Source organism: Engraulis encrasicolus, chromosome 16, assembly GCF_034702125.1.
Source record: "Engraulis encrasicolus isolate BLACKSEA-1 chromosome 16, IST_EnEncr_1.0, whole genome shotgun sequence".
NCBI classification, from domain to species: Eukaryota; Metazoa; Chordata; class Actinopteri; order Clupeiformes; family Engraulidae; genus Engraulis; species Engraulis encrasicolus.
The window spans coordinates 34720496-34747587 of NC_085872.1; the positions used below are offsets into that span (position 1 = coordinate 34720496).

At 42.8% G+C, this 27092-nt stretch overlaps 1 protein-coding gene across 1 annotated transcript in view; it reads left to right on the plus strand.

Moving 5' to 3' along the window:
• LOC134466078 (uncharacterized) overlaps nucleotides 1-27092 on the plus strand; it is a 66666-nt gene that overhangs the window by 10249 nt on the left and 29325 nt on the right. Inside the window, exons 7-39 of the mRNA XM_063219975.1 lie at nucleotides 105-244; nucleotides 1176-1279; nucleotides 1929-2094; nucleotides 2368-2544; nucleotides 2943-3095; nucleotides 3492-3642; nucleotides 3879-4037; nucleotides 4532-4650; nucleotides 5199-5450; nucleotides 5650-5805; nucleotides 6339-6523; nucleotides 6674-6856; nucleotides 7061-7152; nucleotides 7522-7691; nucleotides 8544-8697; nucleotides 10287-10366; nucleotides 10732-10912; nucleotides 12407-12562; nucleotides 15250-15383; nucleotides 16633-16791; nucleotides 18105-18288; nucleotides 18566-18777; nucleotides 19254-19442; nucleotides 20111-20253; nucleotides 21180-21339; nucleotides 21744-21827; nucleotides 22211-22348; nucleotides 23238-23354; nucleotides 23464-23556; nucleotides 23846-24066; nucleotides 24538-24701; nucleotides 25209-25472; nucleotides 26590-26741. Coding sequence (XP_063076045.1) covers nucleotides 105-244; nucleotides 1176-1279; nucleotides 1929-2094; nucleotides 2368-2544; nucleotides 2943-3095; nucleotides 3492-3642; nucleotides 3879-4037; nucleotides 4532-4650; nucleotides 5199-5450; nucleotides 5650-5805; nucleotides 6339-6523; nucleotides 6674-6856; nucleotides 7061-7152; nucleotides 7522-7691; nucleotides 8544-8697; nucleotides 10287-10366; nucleotides 10732-10912; nucleotides 12407-12562; nucleotides 15250-15383; nucleotides 16633-16791; nucleotides 18105-18288; nucleotides 18566-18777; nucleotides 19254-19442; nucleotides 20111-20253; nucleotides 21180-21339; nucleotides 21744-21827; nucleotides 22211-22348; nucleotides 23238-23354; nucleotides 23464-23556; nucleotides 23846-24066; nucleotides 24538-24701; nucleotides 25209-25472; nucleotides 26590-26741 — 5192 coding nt within the window. The remainder of the gene's footprint in view (nucleotides 1-104; nucleotides 245-1175; nucleotides 1280-1928; nucleotides 2095-2367; nucleotides 2545-2942; nucleotides 3096-3491; nucleotides 3643-3878; nucleotides 4038-4531; nucleotides 4651-5198; nucleotides 5451-5649; nucleotides 5806-6338; nucleotides 6524-6673; nucleotides 6857-7060; nucleotides 7153-7521; nucleotides 7692-8543; nucleotides 8698-10286; nucleotides 10367-10731; nucleotides 10913-12406; nucleotides 12563-15249; nucleotides 15384-16632; nucleotides 16792-18104; nucleotides 18289-18565; nucleotides 18778-19253; nucleotides 19443-20110; nucleotides 20254-21179; nucleotides 21340-21743; nucleotides 21828-22210; nucleotides 22349-23237; nucleotides 23355-23463; nucleotides 23557-23845; nucleotides 24067-24537; nucleotides 24702-25208; nucleotides 25473-26589; nucleotides 26742-27092) is intronic.

A 27092-nucleotide genomic window follows, 5' to 3' on the forward strand; every position in this document is an offset into this window, starting at 1 on the left:
TTCGCTTCAACTTCTATTTTTGTTACATGGTTTCTTTGTAAACATATATCTATCTTTGTTATTCTGTATTTATTTTGTATATCTTGTGATCCATCTCATAAAAGACAAACGAAAATCCAGATATCTGACCAACCTGATGTTTGAAGATGCCGTGGACAACTCAGCCAGAGCACAGCGGGCAGCATCACAGAATGCTATTGCCACTGTGCGAAAGCTGTGCACCCACATGACTGACCAGCAGCAGGTAATGATATTTTACTTCTACTTGATTATCATGCTGTTGTAACAGAGGTGTTCCCGCGCAGTCCGTCCCCCTCAGGGCCGCAAACTCGCCACCTTGTCAACGCATCGGTTCGGCAATGGGAGGCACAGTACGATACCGCTGAGCTAAAGAGCCGGTCTGATAGCCCAACGCTACTAATAACAAGTATCTTCCTGAGTGCCATACTATCATGGCTAAGGCCTCTGTCACAACAGAGCAAAAGTGTCTATTCCAGGTTAAGGAAGCATAAACCTGCCAAGCATTCTTGTCCAAAACAGATGACTTCACTGAGCCACTGATCTTCTGGATTCAGGGCCAATTGGATTCATTTTGTGGCCAGGTTTTTATTCAGATCAGATTACTGTTTACTGCCCTGCCCTACAAAGGCAAAGTGCAGCAGCATTGAAACTGAGATGAAACTGAGAAGGAGATGATGAGAAACATGAGAAATGCCTTAAAATCCTATTAGGTTGCATATTGTAAGTATTGCGAATTTGACAGAAATGTCTCTAAAATGGGACACATTACGACCATAAGGCTTTATCTCATGATAAAGGTGTAACAAAGACCATTTTTAGTCTAATCTCAAGTTTGACAAAATACAGTATGTAGTTTCTGCAGGTTGCATCTGTAGGGCAGTAGGCTATATGATTTTTAGAGTGAGGAGTCCGCACACTTAGAATCCTTTTTGTTGTGTTTTATTTTTCATGATTCTCTGAAGAAGACTGTTGAGGTCGAAACGTTACCCTGCCATGAAAAAATAAAACACAACAAAAAGGATTCTAAGTGTGCAGACTCCGCCCTCTAAAAACTACAGCTAACCTTCGTCCTGCACCTTTCCCTGGGATGTGCACAATCCTCTCCTTCAACAGTAGGCTATATGAACCTATCTCTTGCGTCTCTTCCCTCACAGCAGTCGGAGCAGCTCTTGAGCCTGGTGGTGGAGCTGAGGGGTCTGGCCCTGCGGCAGCTGAGAGAGGTGTGGCAGGAGGCCTCCTTCAAGTGCCGCGATGACTGGTCAGTGCAGCAGCATCTACTAGATATGGAGAGCTTCGTTGCAAAATGACTTGAATGCCATTTTTGACTTTTGCATTGTATTATTGGAAATGACTGTTCAGACGTCCTTTCATCTGTGTGTGAATTATATCTTGAAATCTATCAAACCTCAAATATCAAATATCTTGATAACATACTTTAAAAACCTATATAAAATGTATTTTGCAATGCAATACAATGCAATGCACTGTTTAATACAAAAATGTCAATCCAAAATGGATTTAAGAAATTTCGCAACAGAGCTCTTGATATGTTTATGGGTCAATGTCGTTTTGGGCTCAAATGTCAGGTGTTATAACCACAGATAATGCCAATACATTGATTAGTTAAACTAAAACCAAACCTCGCTATCAGGGCTGACTGTCTAAACACTACAGCTACACGTCATGTCCACCCATTCAATGTCTTTGAGCAAGGTCAACCAGGACATTATGACTGTGAACTCCCCCCCCCAAAAAAAAACCATCAAAGAGGCTGGGCCGAGCCACACTCCACATCTGTGTTAGCACAGTGAAGGATCATTGCATGAGTCGCTCTTGCATTAACAAACACGTACCGTACCGCACCGCTGCCGAGTCGACTGAAGTTTGGTTTGCTGCTGTTGTCCTAGGCAACCCCTGATGGATGGCCTGCTCACATGTGGCTCTGAGGGATGCGTCCTCCTCCTCACCGAGCTGCTCTCGTCCAGGGAGATCGAGACGGATCAGGCGTCTTCGCTCTTCGCCGCCTTTGCCTTCGCACGCCATCCCTCCCCTGCTATGATCAGGGGCATTAATGTGAGTCAGTCTTCATAAAAGTTGAAAAAGCATTAAACATTTCTTTAAAATGTCAACCAGTTTTTGCTGGTGTGATATTGAGCAATTTCATAATGTAACAATTTCAAAGACATTTTTTTAAATAGTTTAGTTGAATGCAACTGCACTTCTTGTGCTTCTTTGAGTTTCTTTAAAAAAATCTAACAACTTACAGTAACTCTGGATAACATTATTTGGCTGAATGAGAATCTTAAAATGGCTTCCCATGTCCTATGCAACTATATCCTATTGCAGGGATTGACGCGGTCCGGAGAGGCCCAGCCCAAGCTGCTGCTGGCGGGATCAGCCCTGGTCCACAGCCTGTGTCAGGAGGGGAGGACCCACTGCCACCAGATTCCTGAGGTCCAGCAGTACATGCGGGATCTCACACGCGGCCTGGAGGAGGCATACAGGGCCCAAGACCCCTCCAGAGTGGGTGGTGGTCACCAACATGTGTTTTGGAGAAACCATATCTGTATTAGTTAGTTATTTACTTTGGCAATGAGTGGGCTATGATGAATGATGCATTCACACTGCCCATTAGTTTTGACCAATGTTCATAGGGGTTGGAGCAGGGTTCATCCAAAAGTTTTTTGTTTTGTTTTTCTGTGAGTACTTACCAAATGAGTATAAGTAGTGTTCTATGCTTAGATCACATCTATTTTTGCTACATAGTGTAGCAAACTGTGTAGCAAAAACAAAAATGTTCTATTCATAGTACAGCCTTTTTCCTGAGTTTGGACAATTACAATGTTAGCAATTTGAGGAACTATTAATAAGTGGTTATTGATGCTAATGGTACATTAACGTTCTTCTTCTGGCTATTGTAGATGCTGCTGATAATGAAAGCGGTGGGGAATGCTGGGCAGGCAGCGGGGGACCTCATCCCTCAGCTCAACGACTGCATTCTGAACCATTCAGCCCCTCTGGAGATACGCCTAGCCGCCATCCAGGCCTTCAGGCGCATACCCTGCAATGCCAATGTCAGTTAAGCCACAATGGAAATATCAGTCAGTGTGCAACTGTTATGTCAGTATAAACCAACCCTAGTGCCACTGATGTCAGAGACGTACTATTTCAGTAAAGAAATGATAGATATATAAATGTAGATATTAACTCAGATGGAGATTAAAAGTTGTCTTGGTAATGGGAGTTACCATTTTAACAGGTGGTTGTTGTTATATTAGTCTGAGAAAGAAAGAAAGAAAGAAAGAAAGAAAGAAAGAAAGAAAGAAAGAAAGAAAGAAAGAAAGAAAACAACGACTTTGTGTTTAGTCTTCGCGAGGAATGCTTTTAAGTGGTTTGTCTAGAGTCCACAGGCCTCAGCTCTCATTGACAGACATGCTTCTTCTTCTTCTCCTCCGTCTCCTGGTCCCCAGAGGAAAGTCCTGCTGCTAGCATACCAGTCCTCCCAGGAGGACGCGGAGGTCAGGATAGCCGCCTACCAGCAGCTCCTGCGCTGCGCCACAGCCAGCCCTGAGATCTTTGGAGTAATAAGATCCACCCTCGAGAGGGAGACGTCAAGCCAAGGTCTTTGTCCTTACCTGAGAGTTCTCGTTTTACCCATCCCATCCATGACCATGTGGTTCTTTGTTGATTTTTTTTTTTTTTTTGCCCCTCTCGTTTTTTTTTTTGCTTCCTCTTGTCCATTGTGTTTGCAATCGTGTCACCTGAAATGTTTTATTTTACCATCCATACAGTTGTCCCCCCCACCCTTGTCTTCTTCATTTGTTTTGTAATTGCATTGTATCCTATTTGTCTCTTAGTGGGGGCATTTGTGTGGAGTCACCTCATGCAGATCCAGAAAACAGAAGATCCACTCAAGCAGGCATTGCTGCAGTCAATGCCTGATGACATTCTCAGCAGGAGTTTCGAAGGAGAGCCTTGGAAATACTCCTCCTTCATGGACTCCACCATAGACACAGGTCTAATGGGCACAGTTTCACACACGAATAGCTAGCCTCTCAATCTGTCCATTCCAAGATCCATTTCATAATTTTAATAATGACACTTTGGTAACACTTTATTTTAGGGATACATCTATTAGCACTAATACATACAATGTTCCTGTATAAGTAACTTGTAAGGCATGTACAAAGCAAAATCAAACATTTGTTAGGCATGTATTCGCAAATGTCTTGTTCATGCACAATAAGGGATTTATTACCAATTTAACCTTAGTAAGGACCTAGTAGGCCTTAGCATTTGCTTAGTACATGCCTTACAAGTTACTTATGCAGGCATTAACATTGTATGTATTAATCCTAATAGATGTTTCCCTAAAATAAAGTGTTACCGACACTTTATATATAAAGTAAGTAATGACGCTTTACTGTCATTACAACTTATTTTGAACAGATCTCATGAACACTGTCATTTTGAAAATGTCATAATAATAGCATCCATGTTTTTTTGTTAGGCATGGGAGCTGCCAATGTCGAGGGGGCTTTGGTGTTTTCTCCCAAATCATTTCTCCCACGATCCCTGATGACAAATCTGACAGTGCATGTCTTTGGAAGAGCATTCAACCTCATGGAAGTAAGAGACTAGCTGTTTCAAGGTGCTAGAATGTTTTCTGTTAGCCCAACATTCTTTCAGTAACAAAATTACTATAATGTAATATATCAACAATTTAGAAGGCGTTCTGTGAATATGTCAAGGACACTAGTGAAACAAGTCCAATAATACTAAACATGAAGGGAAAACTTGGATCATCACAGAGAAAACCCAAACCACCTGTGATGGTCAAAGTTTTTTTTACTTTTACTTCCTTGTTGACACACAAGATGAGAACAGACGCATGTGGATTTAATCCTTTTTGATGCATGCCAATACGGTTTCCAGTACACAATAATAGTGGCCGTCACATCAGATTGTTGTGTCACATCTGTGTGTGGCATGTCGTTAACACCAGCCAAGCGGCCAAATGCTGGAGAAATTTCAGTTTGGCTGGTAGGAAAGACCAACTTACTAGCCACTTTGACCCATTAGTGAGTGTAATTGGCTTGTAAGATTAACAACTACTAGCCATTTGTCTGGTGATGAAAAAAGTTAATTTAGAGCCCTGATATTGTCCGTCACATCAGATCGACTTCCGGGCTGAGAACATGGAGCCGTTGATCATGGATCTCCTGAGGGGTCAGGCCCCTGGGCCACAGAGGAGGTCTGGTCAGGCCCCGGAGCACAGGCAGGCCTCCGCACGGCAGAGGAGGACCACCACTAACCCCCACGCAGCGGGACCAGAGGGACAAGGCCACGGCCATGACGGAGACCGAGAGAGCAGAAGAGAGGAGTGCAGAAGCCAGACCGAGAGCTTGTTCACTCATGCCAAAGCTCAGGTTGGACTGGATTGGAAATGCCTGTCTGTCTGTCTGTCTGTCTGTCTGTCTGTCTGTCTGTCTGTCTGTCTGTCTGTCTGTCTGTCTGTCTGTCTGTCTGTCTGTCTGTCTGTCTGTATGCCCCTCTCTGTCTTCTCTCTTTCAGTCTCTTTCTCCATTTGTTTGTCTTTCACAGTTTGAAAAGCAAATATTACATTAGTTTTCAGGACGGAGACCTGCAGTGAAAATGCCCAGATGCTGGCTCAGCATGAAGATGTTTGGGAATGAGCTTGACTTTCTCACCTGCGATGACTTCTCTGAACACGTGAAGAAACTTTCACTCGGGGGTGCAGAGATCGCCCTGAAACTGTTGAAGGTGAGCTCTTCCTCATCTATACAACAAATACACAGACAAAGTCTAAGACTGATGGATTGGTTGGATTGTCACTGAGAGTGTCTTTGTCTCCTACTTTAATCTAGTGTGACTCATACTTAACAGGTTATCAAGGGAAGGTTTTTGGAGGAAGAGGTGAAACCATTTTCAGACCACCTAAAAAGAGTCAAGCTGCTTATGACTAAACTGTTTTGATGACCCCTCCTATAACCGGTGATTGTTCATCTGGTGTGACGGTACATTCCAATAGGATCATGAACTGGAACCCTGGTCCTTTACTGTAACATATTTTGGTTGTAAACAACTTCTGGACTTCTGGACTTATTTTTGGATCAGGAAGATGCTTATTCGTGTTTCTAAAGGACCTCTTCCATTTTTGAACTTAAGTAGGCATAACTGAAGAATCATTTCTGTCAGTCGCTTACAACTAAACTCTTGTGATGTATACTGAATAGGCTACTTGTACTGTATAACCATGTATAATTGCTAATCTGGTGTGACTGTCATCTCTGCAGGGTCATGAAGTGAAGCTCCACCACCGGTCCTTTGTAGTTGCAGAGGAGCTGGCCCTGCCGTCTCTCTCTGGCCTCCCCATCAAGATGGGGGTCAACGTCTCCTCTCTCTTCTCCCTTCGGGTGAAAGGAAACACACAATTTAAAGACTGGACCAGCTTCTTGTTGGCTGGCTATATCAAACCAAAGTAAGGCTTAGAGCAGGAGTATTTGTTACAAACAAGATATTTTTGGTTTGCTGTATCAAATCAAAGTGAAATTAACTGTTGTTGAAAAAAGCAAAATTTTGAATGATGATTGATTGTGTTTATTAACTGTTTTGTTCACCTCTACCTCAGCTTCCATGTTGGGATCTCAGCGAGGATGGGGGTGGATGGGGCCCTGGGTCAGGTGGGGCTGGAGTGGGTCTCTAAGCTCAATACCGCTGCCAGTGTGGACGGAACCGTACAACTGCACAACGGCCAGGCCTTCAAGATGATCCTCAACACGCCGGAGGAATCAGCGGATCTTCTGTCTCTCAGGTAGTCTGGCATTCTGTTAATCTAGAGTTATTGAAAAATTAATCAATAACTTTTTTTGTTGAAATACACGCACCGATACACACACACATCCACACATCCATGCACGCACGTACGTACGTACGTACACACACACACACACACACACACACACACACATGCACACGCACACGCACACAGTGACAAATGTCTCCCATGTCTCAACAGGGTAGGACTGCATAGGCTGAGTGGTGACGTCAGAGAGGAGGTGACATCATCCAGGAATTTGGTGCAGAAGACCATCTGCTCTCCGAAGACATGTGGGTCCATCCCTCCTGCATCCCACACACCGACTCATCTGCTAAACACTATCAAGACATACACTACAGAAATGATATTAGTATAGGCTAAATAGAAAATAACACTACATTTAAGCTTGCGCTCAACGAATCAACCACTTTTTCCGCTCTGTGCTACATTTTGAAAATTGCAAAAAAAAATCACGTTTGGAAAATAAAAAAGGTTTTGAAATGTTTGAAATATTGTACTCTACACAAGAGGTCAGACAACTATGTGTAATTGTTAAAAACAAATAATAAATTGTCATACCATTGTCATTAACAAACCCAATTCAGTAGCATGTGAGTCATAGATGTCCCTTTTATACACCCCTATGCTTTGCTGTAAAGGGTCCAAGTTGGTCGGGTGGCAGCTGTGCTATGATGCGTCCCATCCTCAGGCTGCTGTGGGGAGGGCTCTCCTGCACCACGGGCCCACACACCTATCTCTCAGGCTCAACAAGCTCGACAAAACCCTCCAGCAGTACCTTCTGGAAGCAGTCTACACCTCCCTGCCTCTGGTAACACAAAGGAGGCTTAGGCCAATCAGTTAAAATGTATCAGCGCTTTTTGGCAGAAACCTCATATCTCCGCCTTTTTTCCAATTATTTAAAAAAAAAACCTACTTATTTTTAACCTTATTTTTTATTTATTTAGAAAATAGTTTATTTATTAAGAAAAGTATTTAAGATAGAACAGAAAATGGAGATACAAGGTTTCTGCAGGTCAGCAACGATATTTAGTTCAGCCTCTGTGTGTGTGTGTGTGTGTGTGTGTGTGTGTGTGTGTGTGTGTGTGTGTGTGTGTGTGTGTGTGTGTGTGTGTGTGTGTGTGTGTGTGTGTGTGTGTGTGTGTGTGTGTGTGTGTGTGTGTGTGTGTGTGTGTGTGTGTGTGTGTGTGTGTGATTTTTATGTGAGTCCTTCTATCATAATCCACCTCTGCTTACATTTCTCTAACTTGGCCTACATTCCATGACAATGTATTAGATCAGTGTTTCTCAAACTTTTTCAGACCAAGGACCACTTAGTCCCCCCAAAAATGTTCAAGGACCACCTGTCAACTGAATTGATTGTCGGGTGCTGATTTGACACTGCTAATTTTGATGCCGATCATACTTTCTTCTTATTATGGTGAAAACGAAACTTCAGCTATGTTTAGCTTTGTAATAATGATGATACAAATATAGCTTACTGCTAGCTTGTCTTGGAAAAATAGAAATCCCCTCAAGGACCACCTGAGCTCTGTCGCGGACCACTAGTGGTCCCCAGACCACACTTTGAGAATCACTGTATTAGATCATACAACAGCACTGTTTGTGATATTATTGTAGTGTAATGATAAGGTAGCCTCTTGATGCGACTTGTCCTCCCCAGAGAGACTCGTGGTTGCCGCGTGAGGTGCACCTGCTGCTGTCGTTGAGGACGCCCCAGTCCAGCGTTCCAAGAGACCTGGGGGCGGAGTTTATCATGAGCCAGCGGCGGCTGGTTCTCCGGGTCACGCACCCTCAGAAGAGTCTCCTCATACAAGGTCTTTACATCACACCACACCACACCAGGGCCGCAACCAGACATTTTCCAAATACTGAGGTTAAATACTGCATGCTGTGCTGCATACTGTACATTTAGAATGCTTCAAACACTTCAGTCAAACTCTTCAGTTTGTTTTCATTAATCACTGTCTTGAGGATGAATGGGGGTGACGTATACAGACTGAATTTATCATTGTTGATCATATATCGATTTTCATCATAGATACATTTTCACATTACTGAAAAAGATACAGAGGACATGACCTCTGTGTCCTCAATGGTAGTTACGGCCATGCACCACACCATGGCTCTATTTCATTACACATTGCATTACTGTAAACGTTTCTAAATTGGCCTACATTCCATCACAATAGATTAGATCATACAACAACACAGTTTGTAATATTGTGTCACATTGCTGCCTTTAATGTTATGATAGGTCTTTACATCACACCATGATGGCTCCTATTTCAGGGGTGGGGAACTTTTTTCATTCCAGGGGCCACTTCAAATGTTATAAAGCCATGGTATAAGCACAAACCAGGATTTCCACCTGCACTTTATGCAGACTTGTACGAAATTCCGAATTGAATGAATTGAAATTCACAGTAATGCCATAATATGAACACTAGGTGGTGTTGTTCTATGTACTCTCAATGGGTGGTGTAGATTAAATTCAAAGAAATTCAAGGTAATGACTTGCCTGGTTAACACCAGACCTAATCACAAGTGAGATTAGGTCTGGGGAGTTGACTATTGTAAATTCCGTATGGGGCCGGAATACTTGGCTATTATGACACACTGCCCTGCTCTCTGATTGGGCAGAGAAACTGTTAAGGTCGGAATGCTTGCCCATTATGACACAGATCCCATGATCTTGTACGTTATGAGTCATCCTCGCCATACTGTCTTTCAGATCGAAACGATTGTGTAGAACTAAAGGCAGTATGGGAGTTCCCAGGCTAGGTAATGACCACCTACAGTAGTGTTCGTATTATGGCATTACTTTGAATATCAATTCATTCAATTCGGAATTTCGTACAAGCCTGGTCTATATTGAAGGTGGACACCTTTACAACAGACGCCAGCTTCACTAGGTCCCCTGAAAATGTAACTTCATTGTATTGCAAATGTAATTTCTAAGATTGCTTTACAGAACATTCTTTTGAAACTGCACAACATTAATATTATATTGGGGGCTGGATAAGATGGCCTCAAAGGCCGTAAACAGCCCGCGGGCCATAGGGTCCCCACACATGCTCGATTTCATAACACTAGATTTCATTTCTCTAAATTGGCCTACATTCCATTACAATAGATTAGATCATACAACAACACAGTTTGTGATATTACCGCTATGTCACATTGCTCTCTATAATGTCATGATAATTTAAATGTCGTCGGTGCAAGATTTGTTTTCCTAAGTGAAAACACGATGCCAACAGCTGTTGTGAGTTGTGTATACAGTGTATACAGTCTCTTAGTGACATAATATTCACAAAATCTCATGGGTCCTTAGTTTGTTTGCTCTGCATTCTGTGATCCGGTTCTGAAGCTCATGTGTGTATTTGTGGTCACATCTTCACAGGGCAGCTTGACCACGTGAAGAACACACACACTGCAAAGCTGGAGTTTCTAATGGACCATGTGCATCACTACTACCTGAAGGTGATAAAGTATGGCTGTGCCAAAATCCCTTTCCTAGAAAGAAACGGGGGTGTCTTTTTTCATTTTTGAGGGAATATAAGGAATAGTGGTGGAATAGAGAATATTATTCTCAGAATAATCTTACATAATAGATGTTATTCTTCAAAACAAGAGTCCATGGGGGAAACAAGGGTGCCATGAATCTACTTAATCATTTGATGCAACCAGCATGAAACATAATATTGAACACAAATGTATAGCGGTAAATATGACAGGAAACATATGGTTTAGACACTGCTCCCCCTTCGCTTACAAATCAACCATTTGGCCATATTCCAAATATACAGTCTCCTCCACTCCTACTCCTCTACTCTCTGTGTGTTCAGGGGGTGATGGAGACCATGAACCTCCCAACGGAGAAGAGGCAGCAGTATCGTCTGGAAGCCAAGGTGGCATCGCATGGCCGCCCAGTGGTCCTGACAGTCGACACGGCACAGGGCTTCGACAGGAGAGCCAGCATGGCAGCCACACTCAAAAACATCTTCAAGGACACTGCATCCTTCTCAGGTACACTGTTAAAAATAAAGGTTCCAGCCCAGCCATGGTTCTAACGGGTGGGCACTGGACTGCTATGCTGGCGACCTGGGTTCGATTCCGGCCCGGGCAGTGAGAGTTCTATGGGCCTGGGTCATTTGCCGATCCTTCCCCATCTCTCTCTCCCCATTTGATTCTTGTTTATCCTCCCCTGTCGCAAAAAAATAAAAATAAAGGCCTAAAAAATAAAAATTAAAGTTTCCTGGAGGAATCCTCAGCTACCACTGTGGGGGAGCACCTAAAGGTTATCCGATGAGCTGCTTGGAAGAACCCCAAGGCTTTCTAAAGGATTCCTCAGAGAACCTGTAGGGCAGTGGTCTCCAAATGGAGACCCGTGGGCCAGATCCGGCCTGGACATGGCAAACATTTGGCCTGCCATGAGATTGGAACAAAGAAAACATACATATACAGTATATGTATGCTATCTGTGGCTATACGATTTGGCATTTTTTTTGGCCCTCAGACTCATTTGGCCCTTGGGGAAAAATAATTGCAGACCATTTCTGTAGAGGTTCCTCCACAGTGGCTGTAATATTGAATGCAGCTGGTTATTTCATTGGTGTCCTTCTCAGGTACAGTGTAGTCGGGTGTCTAAAGGAAACCCAAGATCCTCTGTCAGTTGAGGTTCAGTTCAGTCAGTTTATCATTTGTCACCATTTTGATGACTAGAGCCTTTCTTGGTGTCTCTCTGTTAACGTTTACTGAGTTAGTAGTATGGTTTTAATTACATCTGACTGACACTATTTTGAAACTACTGACAAACCGTTTTGTTTTTTGGATTTCACTGTCACGTCATACTTGCATCCCGTGGTGAATTTAAAATTCAAAATGTTGCTTTCAGCAACCTTCTACTCAACACTTCTCTGACAAATTGGTGGTTTTCATTGTCTCTGAAAAAAAGATGATGGAAGTGAAGTCAACAATGGCTGTTACACAAGACACATCAACATGTTCTGTCCTGCACATGTGGGTTGTATTTAAGGCACAAACAATGCAAGTTCTGATCAGTGCTGGTTTTGTCACCGTAGTAGTGTTGGTTGGGGGGTGTCAAGCACTGGTGTCACTTTTACCTCTTATTGCACTTTACTTGAAAACCTGCTGCTACTAAGTATTGTACCCCAAACACAATTTCATGGCCTTTTTGACAATGACAATAAATTCTTGAATCTTGAATCTTGAATCTTGAATCTATGGCCAATGGACACCTTCTTTTTTATTTCAAATACGGTGAATGTTGTTGACTTTTTTGTCATTGTAATAACTTATGGCAAATGGCCGCTACCTTGTCCAATCTGAGGTGTGTTTCTCGCAAGCATAGTTGCTAGTCAGTTAGCAACTTGGGTACTTGCCAATGCGAAACTCGATTGCAAACGACAAAGTACCTAACGTAGTTACCAACTATGATTTCGAGAAATGCACCCCTGAGTAGTGTTGGCTTTGGCTCTGCTCTGCTCTGGTGCTCCACAGTGCAGCTGGACCGCAGGCAGGAAGGGGGGCAGAGGCAGTACTCCGTAGATGCTGATCTGCTGTTGCCAGGGTTACTGGGAGGCCGCATCCTGGGCCTGCTCAAGCACACAGGCCCACAGTGGAGCTCCGCCCTGAGGCTCAAATATGGCCTACGAGGTAGGACTTGTCTAAAATAATGAACAGATTTCTTTTTAACATGGAGTATTTAGTCAGAAAAACCTTAATCTCTTCTTTTACAGTAGTTCATTATCAGTCTGATATTGCAGTGTCTCATTCCATGAACAGCTATCTGCCTTGCTAACTTGTGCATGGGCGACTTTTGAAAGACCATGGAAAATGTATGGCTTTTTAAAGTTCAGATGTATGCACAGTAAGGCTGCGTACGCAGGTTTAGTAAGCACATGTGGAGCTCCACTCTCAGCCTCAAATACAGCATAGTATTATTAGCACAGCAATGCACAGTATTTTCCATTTACACAGTGGCAGACATAATGGATTGAAAAGGTAAAAGTGCTGTATTCCTGCTGCCTGTGGTCATTAAAAAGGTGATCTCCCTGTGTCTTCTGTAAATAAATATGCAGCAGAACGTTTACTTTTTGAACCCAGAATGTGTCCACTCATAAGTTACATTTATGCATTACATAGAACTTATAAGGAAAGGGAAGAGAGAGGTGTACAGTTCACAGGCTGCATGCACAGGCTCAAGTATGGCCTCCATATTGTGTGAGTTATGGCTTGTTATTATTTTGTTCCAGAATGAAATCCAGTAGTATTAGCACACACACCTGTGCTATTTGTATTCACAGGATATTATTTACTCAGTAATGCATTGCCTCATCCTATAAACATTATGCAACTCAAGAAAACAGTGGAAAGTCATCAATTAAATTCTGTTCATTCGCCAGACACTTGTCCAAAAGCACACAAATAGATAGTACAAAGACACATCAAGACAAACTAGGAAAATAAAACAGAACCACACAAAAAAGAATAAATAGATCATACATATCCTATTAATGCATTCAGTCTTGAAATGTCACTGTTCACATGATTGCTGTTAGTTTAAGCTTTTATGTTGTCCAAGCAATGTAGGTGATTTACTTTGTGTTTGCGATTAAAAAAAAAATTACACACCACTTTTTTATCTGCACATCAAAGGAAAACTTTAAATTGTATTTGCACTAGGTTTACATTTCTGCATTAAATATTGTATGTCTTTAAGACATTTATAGCTCTAATGGGGTCTCCTGATGCTTGAGGCGCCCATAGAAAGTCTACTTACCACACATTTCCTGCTGCAAAAGCCATCAAATATAAAAACCTTGGAACTTGTGTATGCATAAATGGCCTCCACTAATGCCTAGAATGAGAACTTTCAGTTTTATGCTCCTTGGATTTACACCCCTGTGTCATGTCATTATTCTGAAATTATATTTCACATAACTTTAATGAGGACCTCTCAAGGTTCCGCATAGCCTCTAAACAATGCCTTTATTACAGCATGCGTGTATATTGGGAACAGCTCAAGATCCTAGTTGCTCATGTAGGATTGCACACATTATTCTTAGAGATGCACGACATATATCGGTGCACTAAAATATCGGCCGATATGGGCTTTTTTATATCGGCCCGATATAATGTTTTCCCGATCGGTTAATCGGTTAATTTAATGAAAACGTGGGAACTGCATTCAAGCCGAGTAGAGACTTTTACTTTATATTTTCATTCAGGCCGGGTAGGCAAAACAAGCCTCTGACAGAGATTCTAGGAGTATTATTCTAGGAGTATTATCAAATATTCTTTTAATTCATAATAGACCGTCTCTGGTATTATCTTATCCAGTCTCTCTGCCTGTGTGATGCTGTGACTTGGCGTCTCTTATCACATGACCGAGTCACATGACCGCCAGCCAGGCAATGGCTTTTGTTTTTAATGTTTGAATGGACTATGAGTGAAACATGAACTGAGATCATATTGAGATTATATCAATATATTATATTAAATATGAAAATGTGAACATATTGGTATCGGTTTCGGTATCGGCCCTGAGAAGCAGGTAATTATTGGTTATCGTATCGGTTGAACATTTTCATATCGCGCATCACAAATTATTCTCATCAGATATGGAGTGTTAATCTGGCATACGGGGCATTCTGGCATCGGAGGCAATCTGGCATTTTCCCGGTGGGCCGCTAATCCTCAGGCACCTATGCTGCTCTCTCTTTTTCTTACATTATTACATTACATTAAAAATTACATTTAGCAGACACTTTTGACCAAAGTGACTTACAAATAGGCCTACAGAGTACAGCAGCATACAAGTGATGTTGAACAGATAGAGAGCAGAAAAGTGTGGAGGGCCTATGAAATGTTGTGCAGGTTAGCAGCCATGATTAGAGGTGAGTAGAGTTACTTATGTTGTGCAGGGGAGCTCTCTCGGAAGAGATGACTCTCTACTAGCTTCTTGAAGGTTGAGAGGGATGACCCTGCTCTTGTAGCAACTGGTAGCTTATTCCACCGTTGAGGCACAATGACAGAAAACTGCTTGGACTGAGATCACTTTGTGTGACTAAAAGGCTTAACGGTTGGGATCGGCCCTCAAATAGGTGGAGGCCCATTGGTCAGCTTGTGCGCATGTGCTGCCAGCTGGTCTCATGGGATTCAATGTTAATTGCTAGCATGGAGGTCAAATTTGCACTGCCATACTCAGAGAACTATTGAAAGTACAGGAGAAAGGTAAACCCCAATCATTTAACTCAAGGAGAGGTGTACAATAAGCTTATTTCCAAAAAAAATGGCACAGTATCACTGGAAGTATTATGTGACGTTGTTGCCCTGTGCAGAGGAGGCGAGGGAGCTGAGGCAGGAGTGCCATATGTCCCAAAGTCTGACGCAGGAGATGATGCCCACTCTCACCTACCTCATGGCCGCCGAGCACGAGCTGCAGTGCTCCCACGCCCCAGCACTCAACCATAAGGTACTGGCAGACACCCACGCCCCAGCACTCAACCATAAGGTACTGGCAGACACTGTGCAACAGGGGAGTGAGGTACACAAACATACAACCACACACATACAAAGGTGTATACTGTAGTCTCTCTGTCTCTGTCTCTGTCTCTGTCTCTGTCTCTGTCTCTGTCTCTGTCTCTCTGTCTCTCTCTCTCTCTCTCTCTCTCTCTCTCTCTCTCTCTCTCTCTCTCTCTCTCACTCACACACACACACACACACACACACACACACACACACACACACACACACACACACACACACACACACACACACACACACACACACACACACACACACACAGCCAGAAGTTGCGCTTAGGTTGGCTGCTCCGGCTATATATAAAATGATGTAAGTTTTATATAGTATGCCATAAACTTTAATGTACTGTATGTTGGTTCTGTTTTTATGGTCCTGCGTGAGACGGCTTACACACCTTAGAAAGAGCGCAATAAATTCAGTATCATTCCACTTCAGTAGGGCATAAATATAGGGCAATTACTAGTGGTCTAATACATCATGTGTTGTCATGCGGACTGTTGCCCTACTTTTACCCTATACTACAACACCCATTGGGCCATGTACTTTTGTTGTAGTTGTGAAATCTGATTCTATTCGCTTCGAGACTGAATTCCATACAGTCCTTCCTACAGTCCAAGAAAACATGTTCCTGTGTTATACTGGTATCATTTTACTCAGCAATGTGCTGCATGATGATGATGATGATGACGACGATGATGATGATGATTATATTGTTATTGGCAGCTTAAAGGTACACTGTGTAAGATTTTTAGTTGTTTATTTCCAGAACTCATGCTACTCATTCACTAATGTTAATGTTAATAGAAAATATTAGTTTATTCCTATAAAATTTCATGTAAAGATCATATTTGGCAATAGGCAGCCCAGTTTCAATGAGCAGCATAGTTGCAGTACCTTTTTTGACTATTTCCTGCACAGTGTACCTTTAAAGACATTACATTACATTTACATTACTTTACATTGCATCACATTTAGCAGACGGTTTTATCCAAAGTGAATTACAAAGAGGGCATCCAAAACATCTCCTACAGATGCTACAGAGATGTTCACTTTTACATTCCTATACATTATATTACATTACAGTACATTACGACTTAGTTGACGGTGTTATCCGAAGCCACTTGGGTACAGGGGACAGTCTTTGAGTAACTTAGTTATTCCATTGATGACATACACAGGTTCAGCTGAGGCATGAGCGCAGTGCCAAGCACATGGTGTCCTCTGTGTCCCTGAGCTATGGGAAACAGTGGGACCAGGTGACCAGCAAGCAGAGGGTGGTCATCAGCCAGTCCCTCAGGAACCAGTCACGCACCGGCCTCACCAGCTACGCACTAGAGGTGGGACTGCCCTTCTGGAAAATGTGCTTTTTTATTTTTTTCGGGCTTTTCAGCCTTTATTGGTTTTTGTGAGACAGGATAGTGGAGGAGAGACAGGAAGTGAGCTGGGAGAGAGAGATGGGGAAGGACCGGCAAAGGACCCGGACCGGGAATTGAACCCGGGTCGGCCAAGTGGTAAACGTGTGCCCTACCATATCAGCCACGGTAGGGCCGAAAATATGTTTTTTATAGGGCTGGGTCATTAATGCATTAATTTTGATTAATTAATCACACGATTTGATTAATTAATTGACTCGATTAAAAAAATTAATCGCACTATAACATACTATACAGCTATAAAGTTCTGGATTAGACCAGTGGAGGGCAATATTATGTCTTATGGCAAACAGCCAGCTGAAATTGAGAAGAGTTCTCTCTTTTAAAAATGAACAATATTTTTAGATTAAGCTTATTTATTGTCATTATTCAAAATCCATGTGAAAAAATATAATTTTCACTGTTCTCACGTCAGATATTTACATGTGATTAAAATGCGATTTATTCGATTAATTAATTTCAAAGCCTATAGATTTATTCGATTAAAAATTTTAATCGAGTCCCAGCCCTAGTGTTTTAGTAATATCATTATAATGTATGTTAATAGTATTAGCAGTTAGTAAAGAAGTAGAACACGAAAGCACGAGAATGACAAATGCAGCTAGTGTTCATACATTTTCGGGGGTGTGGTGGGTCAATGAGCAAAGATGCTAGACCATTTTGCTGCTGACCACCTGGGTTCAATTCCGATTGGAGGTCCTTTGTCAATCCTTCCCATCTCTCTCTCCCCACTCATTTCCTGTCTCTTTCAACTGTCCTGTTGGGTTGAAAAGGCCCAAAAAAATCCCAAGACCAAAAAAATGGATAAAAAAAGTACTTTAAAGGGACACTGTGTGAGATTTTTGTTGTTTATTTCCAGAATTCATGCTGCCCATTCACTAATGTTACCTTTTTCATGAATATTTACCACCACCATCAGATTCTAAGCATTCATTATGACTGGAAAAATTGCACTTTTCATACATGAAAAGGGGGGTCTTCTCCATGGTCCGCCATTTTGAATTTCCAAAAATAGCCATTCTTAGCTGCAAAAATGACTGTATTTGGACCATACTTGAAAATATTAGTTTATTACTCAGTAAACTTTCATGTAAAGATCAAATTTGACAATAGGCAACACAGTTTAAATGAGCAGCATAGTTGCAGTACCCTTTTTGACCATTCCTGCACAGTGTCCCTTTAATGTACAATTTGCTTTCCATCCAAATTTGCTGTAGTTTGCCCTACAAGTACCAGACAGAGACATGAACTACAGAGCGCAGCTCCTCCACTCACGGGTTCATGGCAAGAAGGCAGAGAGCCGCACTAACCTCAAGGTCAACTATAATGACCTTTTGCCCTTCGTGGTCAGCTGGCACTGGAAGGAACTCATCTCCAAGGTCTCCCTGAGGAAATATGAAGGTCATTACCCTTTCCAACCTCTCACACACTTGTTCACTGTTTCACATATTAATATTACATTTCTGTACATTTAGCTGATGCTGAATTCATAATTACTTTATCCCAGACATTATTTCTAGACATCCAGGTAATTACCTGCCCTGCTTGTCGCTTCCAGACAGAGATTATTTTAAATTTAACACACTCTGCCATCATGGATGGAATTTCAATTCCCCTCTAGATTCATCTCCACTCTCCCTCCTGTTTTATGCGTTTCATCTTTCTCTCCTGTCATCAGGAACATTCAACATGGACACGCCCTGGCTGTATGTGCTCTGTGCCCACAAGTTGAACCAACTCCAGAGGGGCACCGTGGAGTTCAGCTCGGAGCTGACCACCAGGAAGCTGGTGTCCATCCAGGGCCTGTCCCTCGAGGGTCTCTATAGGGACCGCAGGGGGGAGAAGGAGGCCAGGCTGCAGCTATCTACACCCGCCGTCACCTATCTGAAGGTAAGGTTTTAAAGGGACACTGTGCAGGAAATGGTCACAAAAGGTACTGCAACTATCCTGCTTATTTAAACTGGGCTGACTATTGCCAAATTTGATCTTTACATGAAAGTTTACAAAGTAATAAACAAATATTTTCTAGTATGGTCCAAGTAGAGTCATTTTTGCAGCTAAAAATGGCTATTTCTGGAAATTCAAAATGGCGGACCATGGAGAAGATGCCCCCTCTCATGTATGAAAATTGCAATTTTTTCCAGTCATAATGAATACTAAGAATTTGATGGTGGTGGTAAGTATTCATGAAAAAGGTAACATTAGTGAATGGGTAGCATGAATTCTGGAAATAAACAACTGAAAATCTCACACAGTGTCTCTTTAAAACAAGACAAAAATCAGTTCATGAAAATCTCCCCTTGACTACTAGCATGCGGTTTCGGTAGAGGTTGACTCCCATCTCCCATCTCCCTCTGCATCCCCAGGCGTGGGCGTATGGCGTGCTGGGTAAGCGAGGGCTGAAGGCTGCCTGCTCCCTCAGCTCCGCCTGGACGGAGGCGGCACAGGGCCAGATCGCCCTTAGCGACGCCCGGCAACTGAAGACGCTGGAGCTGAGCGCTGCATGCGGCCGACACAACCTCAGCATCTCCACCAGCCTCAGCCTCATGGATAAGGTACCGCATGAACTGAGCTGTCAAAAGTCAAAAGTAAAAGTAAAAAATAAATTCATGGTGTAATTACACTAGCACATAGCTGTTACAGCATAAAACCCTAATAAGGACCCACTACAAACTTGATCCAACCAGTGCAGAATCAGCTGATCGTAAGACAAATACACAGGTCTACTGGTTAGTGGTCACCCAGATAAGTTACCTGTTTTTTTTTTTACTTTTACTTTTACTTTTGACACCTCTGCACTTGAACTGCCATTGGTACACACAGTATTGATCATGTGATATAGCACATTCTGGCTGTTGTTAGATGTATTTTGTGTTTTATGCTTGTAGTTCTGTATGAAACTTGACTGCTATTTCGGAAATGTAATAAATAATTGTACATTTCCAATTTTGCTAGTTAATTACTAGTAGTTTTGTTAGTTCAATATTTCATTGAATCCACATGAATGAATGAATGAATGAATGAATGAATGAATGAATGATAAATACATGAATAAATACATTAATGAATAAATCAATAAATAAATAATTAAATGAATGAATGAATGAATGAACGAATGAAGGAAGGGATGAGAGACTGAGGGAATTAATTTACCATACTCTTACAATACAAATACAAGTCATTGCTCATCTGCCCAACCCTCTGTGCCCCCCACACACCACAGCAGCTGAAGAGGAGGCACGTGACCCTGACGGTGCGTCTGTCAGAGCCGCAGGGGGCGGGGCGGGAGCTGGAACTGGAGGGCAGCCTGGAGGAGCTGAAGAAGGACTGGTGGATATACCAGAAGAGGGCCATGCTGCGCCTCAGGTGAGGAGGAGGAGGAGGAGGAGGAGGAGAAGGAGGAGGAGGATGACGGTGGTGGTGGTGGTGGTGATGATGATGATGATGATGGTGATGATGTGATACATTTGTTGTTATACATTTTTTTCTCTGTACCCCCTGCAGTGTGCTCACGTACCCCTAATCGTACACTCAAACATCTTCTATTAGATAAGCCAAACCCAAAGCCCACCCAATGCAAGGGAGTGTGCTCAAGTTCGGTCAAGTTCGGACGTTGTCCCCTCCTTCTTCTTCTCTATCTATGGCATTTGGTTATGTCTTGCATGAGATGTGCGCTAACGCCATCTACAGTGCCCAGGGGAACTCCATTCATTCTCAACCAAAGGTCTCCTTACCGAAGGTCTCATAAAGGGGCCTTCACCTGACATCACGTGGATCCAGGATATGCACGGGCTTGAAGTATCTTACTCTAATAGAAGATGAGAGACACTTGCCCCTGGTTGGGAATCACTTATATAGATGATGATGTATACCAGGGCTGTTCAATTAAAAGTCCTCAAGGGCCAGTTTTTCAAATTCCTCCCAGGAAAGGGGCCGAACTATATGTATATGTATTATGGTTGACAATTGTCAATTAAAGAAATATGGGACACTTCATTGAGATGGGGGGTTTGGGGGTCTTCTCCCAGAAAGTTTTGCATTTCTTAGATGAAATTTCCTGCATTTCAACGTCCCGTCTCCCGTTTCAGCTCGATAAGGAACCCGTACTTTCATCTCTAAATTCCGAAAAACAATTCTGCATTTCAAGGGCCTTGTGGAGGGTCAGAGCCTTGCTGTCCAAGGGCCGCATCTGGCTCCAGGGCCGCCATAATAGCCCTGATGTATACAGTAGTAGATGAGAGATTGAGGTTAGTAATTATGATCATTTCTATTTCTGTGGCCCTGATCTGCAGACAGCCATTCCAGTTTCTCCCTCAGAGCTTGCTGCTGCAGGAGACCTTCACCATTGACCTTGAGAAGGGCACCTACACGCTGGTGTCCAAAGCCCTGTTTCACCAGGACAAGCAGCTCCTCCACACTCTCACCATGGGGTACAAGGCCCAGAAGCCATACGTGAGTTCAGATTTTTGTTTGTTTGTTTGTTTGTTTTTGTGTACTGTTGATTCTCCTTACCTCTGTTCAGTCTTTCCTTATACTATGTGTTTGTAGTGTCTACATGTTTCTCACCGGTAAAACATTTTTGAATGATGAAACCTTTGTTGGCTCTTCTTCTTCTTCTTCTTCTTCTTCTTCTTCTTCTTCTTCTTCTTCTTCTTCTTCTTCTTCTTCTTCTTCTTCTTCTTCTTCTTCTTCTTCTTCTTCTTCTTCTTCTTCTTCTTCTTCTTCTTCTTCTTCTTCTTCTTCTTCTTCTTCTTATTATTATTATTATTAGATTAACGCAGTGCCATTCAGATACAGAACTGAACAACATTTCACTTGTGTTTTGCGGTATTTGTCCGTGCTCCCACTCCATATAGGTTTGCTCCTCTTTGCTCCATCCATTCAGTTCTGCTGCCCTACCCCAAGACTCTGAGCTGTGCCTGACACTCGGCCATGGTCAGGTACTTCAAATAACTCACATTACATTACTATGATATGCAAATGCATCAGTAGGTTTCTGTTGTTAACCTTTTTCTTACATTTTACACACTGGTCTGTCAGTTGATTTTTAAAATGTATTTGAGAATATATTCGTATAAGTACATTCTCTGCTAAATGTTAAAACTGTACACTGCATGACTTTGTTTGCTCTCAAGAAAAATAACATCCGTCAAAAGTCAAGTAGTGTGTGGTGACATATTTTTAACATTTAATTTAAGTCCCAGTAATTCTGTGGTTACTGGCTGTGGCACCTACTCTTAGCTGTGCACGAGAAATTTGAACGTATCGGATTATTTATTTGTATTGTTTTCTTCATTACTATTTCAATCCACTGCTGCTGCAGTCGCATAGGGAGCTGCAGGGGATGTTTCGGGTCCAAAAGAGGGAGGTGCTGAGGCTCCAGGGGAAGATTCAGTTCAGCGAGCCGGGGGTTGCCAAGCAACAAATCAGCCTCAAGGCCAACCTGTCACACCACCTCCAGGTAGGGCTGGAAAGAACCATCATGTCCAATAGCACTTTATAGTTAATTCACTACATAACAAGTATGATAAATTCTTGATTTTTATTTGTTTCAGACACTAAAACTTTGTGATGAGCAATCCCTCATCTTGGTTAGCATATTTCACAGAGGTGATTCATATCACCTTGCTCAGTTGTATTCATCCTGCCAAGGTCTATGATGCACGGCCTACAGAGTTATTTATAGTGTGTTTGATCATCTTGAGATTTCTTACTTTGTACTGGAGGGAAATTTGTCACACATCTGTGAAGGCATTGCCATACGGTTCACAGCCTTAATTTTCCACTCTCTACTTTTACTCCACTCTCTTTTTTTCTGCACTTTTTCTGTTCATGTGTCTGTCACATTTTGGAGGGTGGCCTATTTATAATTTGAATTGGTTGCTTTGATGATGTCCCAATGTGCAAGTTGCATGGGTCCCTAAAGTCTTAATTCAGTTTCAATCTGCCTATTTGTTTGTGTGTTTATCGATCTGCAATGAGAGGATATTTTTTTAGTCTTTTAGACTTTATTAGTGACAGGACAGTTTGAGAGAGAGAGAGGGAGAGAGAGAGAGAGAGAGAGAGAGAGAGAGAGAGAGAGAGAGAGAGAGAGAGAGAGAGAGAGAGGGAGAGAGACTGGAAACGTTTTTGGAGGGAGAGACCGGGAAGGGTCTGCAAAAGACCTGGGCCAAAATAGAACCGGGGTCGGCCGCGTAGCAGATGAGTGCCCTACCGTTAAGCCACGGCAGGGCCATCTACAATGAGTCTTTGTTGACCTTGTACCTACCTTTCCTCAAAAGAAGAAAAACATGATGACTGGCCTGTTGATGTTTTTGATCTGTTGCTTGGATACTATGCCACTGCCCTAGCTGCTTGTGCCAGCCTCTGTGAGCGTGGAGGGAGCGGTGAGCTGGAGGAGGGTGAATGATGGCCACTTCCATTACCTCACCCACGGAAAAGCCACCATCAATCACCTGGACTGCCAGGTACTGTTCTGCGGGTTTATTTGTGAACATGAAAGTCTCTCCCTATTTGCTTTTATTACGGCATGCCAGAGCCCTTGGATCTCAATGTGCTCCTTGTTCTTTGGTATAGTGTTCGGTGCTCCTGAATGGATCCTATGGAGAGATGGGTCTCTATGCAAGCATGCAACATCCCTTTGAGTCAAGAGTGCCCAAGATGGTGCAGGTAACATATATGCAGAATTATAATCCAGGGATTTCTAAAAACAGATCTCCCCTAGGCCCAGAGATTTCTGCAGCTTTATGCTGAAATATTTAAAATCTTACACAAATATATTTTTGTAAATACGGTGATATACTAATACAATGCTGTAGGCTATGTATAGTCAATAGCAGACCCATTAGTTACTACCTGACATGCTGATATTTTGAGTGCTGCTTGGGTATTGTATTACCGTACACTGCAGAGTTTTCCTCGTGACGGACCTCCATGTTCCCACAATGCATCTGTGTAGGCCCAAGTCACAGGACGCAGATCTCCAGCTGGCACCGTGAGCGCATCTGCATCCCTGAGGACTGATGGGAAAGACCAGGCCTTTGCGGAGGTACTCCTGGCTAATAGCCGACAGGGCAGCATGAGCTCCATGGGTGTCCATGTGGGCCTACAGCAGACCCTGCTCCCCAACGCCCTAAGCAGCTTACACCTGCAACTGGCCACTAATGTCTCCACTAGCAGGTGAGGTGATGACACAAAAACATGTCATGGCTTATTCACATAAAAGTTGTGCTCTCAAAAAAGTGATACATTCATGCAGTGTTAAACACTCTACACTCCCTCTTCATTTCTCATACTTTTTATGTTCATGTGTCTTGGTCGTCTTTTCCATTCACACTTGATTTCCATTATCTCTAAACCTCTCTTGTCTGTCTGTTTGTTTGTCTTTCTGGTTATCGGTCTGTCTATCTGTCCATTTGCCTCTATGCCTGTCTGTTTGTCTGTTTGTCTGTCTGTCTGTCTGTCTGTCTGTCTGTCTGTCTGTCTGTCTGTCTGTCTGTCTCTATGTTTGTCTGCCTATCTGTCTGTCTGTCTGTCTCTATGTTTGTCTGCCTATCTGTCTGTCTGTCTGTCTATCTGTCTGTCTCTATGTTTGTCTGCCTATCTGTCTGTCTGTCTGCTTATGTTTCTCTGTCTGTCTGTTTGTCTCAGTGACCCTCTGAGGGCCCAGTGGACAGGGGCCCTTGAGCACAGTCCTGGAGCTGGAGAACCTGGCAGTGACGGCTCCAAATGGCCCCCGACTGACCTCCCTGCTGTGCCCAGGACCCTGGGGGTGGAAGGACGGCTCTATTCCTCTCCTGCAGGACCAGCTGAAGGTAGCAAACCATTTAATTGAAAGAAAAATGTCTGCACACTTAAATCCCCTTTGTGTTCTTTTAATGATAGGCCAAGCTTTCGGTCTACTTAGAGCCCTGAGGAAGGTCAGTAGACCGAAAGCTTGTCATTAAAAGAACACAAAGGGGATTTAAGTGTGCAGACATTTTTCTTTCAATTTTACACAGTTTTTGTTTATGTTTGGCACCTTTTAATCGAGAGTGCGGTGGGATCCAGTTAAACACAGCAAGCCATTTAATCAAAGTAAGACGAAATACACAGTTACTCAACCTGTTGTCATATTGCCTGCTTCTTGTCCAACCTGGAGTTCCGCACAGCTTTGTGAGTTCCACTACCTGTTGAGTGCCACCAGGGGGCTCCAGAGCTAGACACACAGAGGTCTGGTAGGAACCAGGCTAATTGTCATAGGGAAATTGAAGCATTTTGTTATTGGATCATTAAATATAGACAAAAAATACGGGAAATGGATGTCTGTCTATTTGTTTTAGGACAGGTGACGCTGTCTGTGAACAAAGTATTACACAGCCTGGAGTTCAGACACCTGGAGGAAGGGACCCAGGAGGATGACCCAAACGGACAGAGAGAAGATGGCACTCTGGGAACGAGGAGGATGGAGGGCACTCGTGACTGGTTGTGTGTGAGATCGGTGGACAAGCATCTCTGTGTGAACATGACCAGCTACTCCGGCCCTCAGGAGTCACGGCGTGTCTATGGTCAGCTGTCTCACTCCCTCCCCTGGCTACACGACTCAGGTCAGCCTCCATGACATCATGTCACACGACTAGTGCTCTCTCCCACCTCCCTAATTTAGCTCATGTCAAATGATTAACCCATGAAGACACAGCCCATGTTATAAATTTGCTGTCACCAGAATGGCAATGACCTAGTCGTAATGTCATAGTAGTGTTGTACTACGGTAGTTAAGTCTTTTCAACGGCGATTACAGAATTCCACTGGTGGAACGGTGTGCATCATGGGGCTACAGGTGTAACATATGAACTCTGCCTTTTGAAAGCTCAGTATACTGTACTTAAAGGACCAGTTCAGTCAAGTTGTACATGCAGTTGTAATGCCCACACTACCCTGGACTTGTCAGTACCTGGGATTTTTCTCTTTTTCTTCTTCTTCAGCCGTGTCCGAGATCCTGGTCATTGTAATGGGGGCAGCTCTTTGTTTACATTTCAAAATAACATTTTTATTTATTCCCAAAAACATCCAAAACATCAGCAGACAACTAGCAAACAGCTGTACTTTTTGGGGAAATATTTGGAGTAGGCCTATGTTAAAAACATTTAAAATGTAAACAAACGCTGCCCCCATTAGAATAGCTCATATCTCGGAAAGGGCTGAGCCGAAAAATGTGTCATCACCGGGTACTGACAAGTCAAGGGTAGCATGAGCAATACAACAGCATATTGAAATTGACTGAACTGGTCCTTTAAACATGCAGAACCAGAGTCTGTTTGTCTTGATACTATAAGAGATGTGCCTGTCACTAAACCATGATGTGTCAAGTGACCTTATTGTTCTCTCCTCTCCACCTCCCTTATCAAGACCTAGTATAGCACCAGGAATACATTTGTGATTCGCATGTCACACCAATACAGTAATGCATGATGCCTATGACTACACATCCACAGACTTGCATTACACCCACTGATGTATTGGGTTGATATCTAATTGGAAACATTACTATTATTTATTTATTTTTATTTACTTTTTTTGGGAGGGGGGTGTTAATGAGAATGTAATACCCTACAAAGCAAATGTCACCATTCAAGACAAATTTGCGAAACAGTTACTCCTATGCAAATAGCGTCTGGTAGTGCCCTGATCAACGTACTGTTCTTTTTGTGTGCGATCTTGCAGGTGTGGTGGCAGAGAACAGTGCAGGTGTGAGCTGGGACTGGGGAGAGGGGCGTGGCCTAATGGACATCAGGGTGCATTCTGGGAACCGTAGCCTACTGATGACTCTCAGGAAGGAGATGATCAATGCCACTGATGTGATAGGACGCTTTCAGGTGGGAGATTGGCTCCATGCAGCCACACGCATACCCCCGATTCATCACAGTCTATTTTCTTAAAGGGACACTGTGTGAAATTTTTAGTTGTTTATTTCCAGAATTCATGCCCATTCACTAATGTTACCTTTTTCATGAATACTTACCACCAGCATCAAATTCTAAGTATTCATTATGACTGGAAAAATTGCACTTTTCATACATGAAAAGGGGGATCTTCTCCATGGTCCGCCATTTTGAATTTCCAAAAATAGCCATTTTTAGCTGCAAAAATGACTCTACTTGGACCATACTAGAAAATATGTGTTTATTACTTAGTAAACTTTCATGTAAAGATCAAATTTGGCAATA